Genomic DNA, 2,546 nt, shown 5'->3' with positions numbered 1-2,546 from the left:
ACAATAATAATAATAAAGCCGCTCAATAATGCAGAAAAAGTTACAAAATATTAATATTCATAAAATCCTGAGGCTAATTTGCTCCAGCTTTTGGGCACTGGGTATTCATGGGCATTACTGCCAGCACTGACTGGCAAAGTAACCATCACTGGCCATTACCTGCTCGGTTCCTTACACCCACACCAGGATTCAAGCCTGAGGGAACAGTTCGTGAGTAGCACCTCGTAAACAGACACCCTGGGGAGGGCCTGGCCTGATAAGCTACAGAGTCTGTTTAGTGACAAAGAAAAGACATCATAGCATAGAAAGATCGCTCAAGACTGTTTCCCTGAGGACATTCTCTCTCTCTCTCTCTCTCTCTCTCTCTCTCTCTCTCTCTCTCTCTCTCTCTCTCTCTCTCTCACGAACGCTCCCCAGCGTGAATGCGGGCGTGCGTCCTTACGTGACTCCTCTGTGCAAACGCCTTCCCACAGACACTACACTTGTATGGCCTCTCCCCTGTGTGAACCCTGATGTGAGCCGAGAGGTCAACCTTCCACGGAAAGGCCTTCCTGCAGGCGTCGCATGCGAACGGCTTCTCCCCCGTGTGGGTGCGGGTGTGCCACCTGAGATTGTTCGTGTGGGCGAAGGCTTTCCCACACTCCTTGCACGTGAAGGGCTTCTCCCCGGTGTGCGTGCGCATGTGTCCGGTGATGCCGCCCTTGTGGGAGAACGCCTTCCCGCAGATGCCGCAGGAGAAGGGTTTGTCGCCGGTGTGTACTCTCACGTGTACCTGGTCAGATTCGCTCTTGTCGTTACGCCAGCACCCACTGAAGTTGCAGCTGAATGGTCTGACCCCATTGTGGCCTTTCAAGTGCTTGGTGAGGTGACTCCTGACATGAGGCACTGCACTGACCGCAAACAAGCGCCTTCTCCCCGGTGGATCTCCACATGGTTGATGGTGACGCCGTGGCAAAGGCAGGCACATCCCCACGCGGGCGTAGGCTTCGCCAGTGTGGGTTCTCATGTTTAAGTCAGCTGCGTTCTTCCTGAAGAAGGCTTTCCCGCACTCCGGGGGCATTTGTACCTCTTCTCCCTAGCATTATTGAGTTATGGCATGCAGTTTGAGGGTACCTGTCACCAAGGCCTCTTAGCAATACCTGCAAGCGTGCGGCTTCTTTCTGGGGACACCCGGGAGTTACGAGGAGGAACTTCAAGTTCTTAAGCTAGGATGTCCCTCCTCCTCCTCACACCCCCGCTGAGCATTCATTCTCCGTCTGTACTCCGCACAAGCACTTCGTGTCAGCCTCAAAGACCTCGCTCGTTTCTGGCTCCGCCTTGAATTCCACAAGCGGACCTAAAGACAAGGAGTTGTCGCCGTTTTCGTGACCAACTGGAGAGTGTGATAACGGATCTTGCATCTCAAATCTTTGAAAGCGTCTTTGGCGCCAAGTTCTGACGTCATTTTAACCCTCCTGGTTGCATTCAGTGCCACGGAGAAGGCAAATCCAAGTCCAGTTCAGGACGGATTACTTAAAACATACTACACTGCTCACTCTGATGTCCCCCTTTGAGCTAGTATGGTTCTATTAATGTCTATCATCATTACAAAATATTTCTGCCAAGAATCTAATCATCTATACGAACAGACTGCGACTTTTTTTAATGCATAACCATTAGTCACTCAAAACTGGTCTCCTTTCTTTTCTGTATATAATTTTAAAACTGGTTATGCAAGACTTGGAATATAATCCAAGATTATAGGCATAGCGCAAAGGAACTACGGTACAGTGCAATAACTGCTTTTTTTGGGGGTTACAACACAGCAACACCTTACATCTAAAACTGAATTTCAACAGAGAATTTATAAAACTATAGACAAATAATTCTACATATTCGCGAAAAAATTCAACTGGAAGAGCTGGAGAATTCCCTGGTGGCTACATGGCTAATTTCAGCTACAGAAATCCATCTTCTTCCCTTTCTAACATACTTGATGATTAGAGAATTCATCGCTTATACTTCTACGGGCAGGAGACCACTGCAAGTACAGAATGCAATGCACTATTAGAAAACTGCCGCGACACAATGAGAGGACAGCCCGTTAAAACAGATGGTAAACATTAGCCCGAAGTGATCGATTCCCAAAAGTTTTCCCTTTCTGTGCGACATAGAACTATTAGAAGGTTATTGAGACAACTCCAGTTGGTGATTTTCAAATGAATAGTGCAAAATACTGGTAATTTTCAATGTTACTACAAATCTCTTATTTTATAAGTCTCAAAAACTAGAAGGTGAACAGTGATTTTAGCTATCTACACGCCAACTGGGTGTATATTGCATGTACGAGGCTATGGCACCTTTAATCTATACTGTGCTATTTTTGGTTACAGGGCAGACAGTGAAATTTATCACATCTGTAGAGAATGGTTTGTCTTTTCTCTTAGGAAGAGAGACCTTCTCTGAGGAGACTCCGTGGGCCTTGTGGAGGACAGTCTTCTGAGCCTTCTTCTGACTTCCCACAGTGAGGAGGAGGAAGAGAAGAGAATTACTTGAGCGAGAAGATG

The 2,546-nt window shown here is 47.2% G+C and overlaps 1 protein-coding gene across 1 annotated transcript; it reads right to left on the bottom strand.

The window, feature by feature from the left end:
• Window positions 1–258: 258 nt before the first annotated feature.
• LOC136838055 (gastrula zinc finger protein XlCGF57.1-like) lies at window positions 259–1,060 on the bottom strand. Its single transcript, XM_067102904.1, has one exon. The coding sequence runs from the start codon at window positions 1,058–1,060 to the stop codon at window positions 401–403; it is 660 nt and encodes a 219-aa protein (XP_066959005.1). The 3' UTR covers window positions 259–400.
• Between the last annotated feature and the right edge of the window lie 1,486 nt (window positions 1,061–2,546).

Source organism: Macrobrachium rosenbergii, unplaced genomic scaffold (assembly GCF_040412425.1).
Source record: "Macrobrachium rosenbergii isolate ZJJX-2024 unplaced genomic scaffold, ASM4041242v1 13909, whole genome shotgun sequence".
NCBI lineage: Eukaryota > Metazoa > Arthropoda > Malacostraca > Decapoda > Palaemonidae > Macrobrachium > Macrobrachium rosenbergii.
The sequence above is the reverse complement of the archived record's forward strand: the minus strand, read 5'-3'. Positions and strand labels throughout refer to the sequence as shown.

Coding starts and splice junctions, on each gene's coding strand:
- LOC136838055 (XM_067102904.1), bottom strand. CDS start 1,060: ATGCCCCCGGAGTGCGGGAAAGCCTTCTTCAGGAAGAACGCAGCTGAC.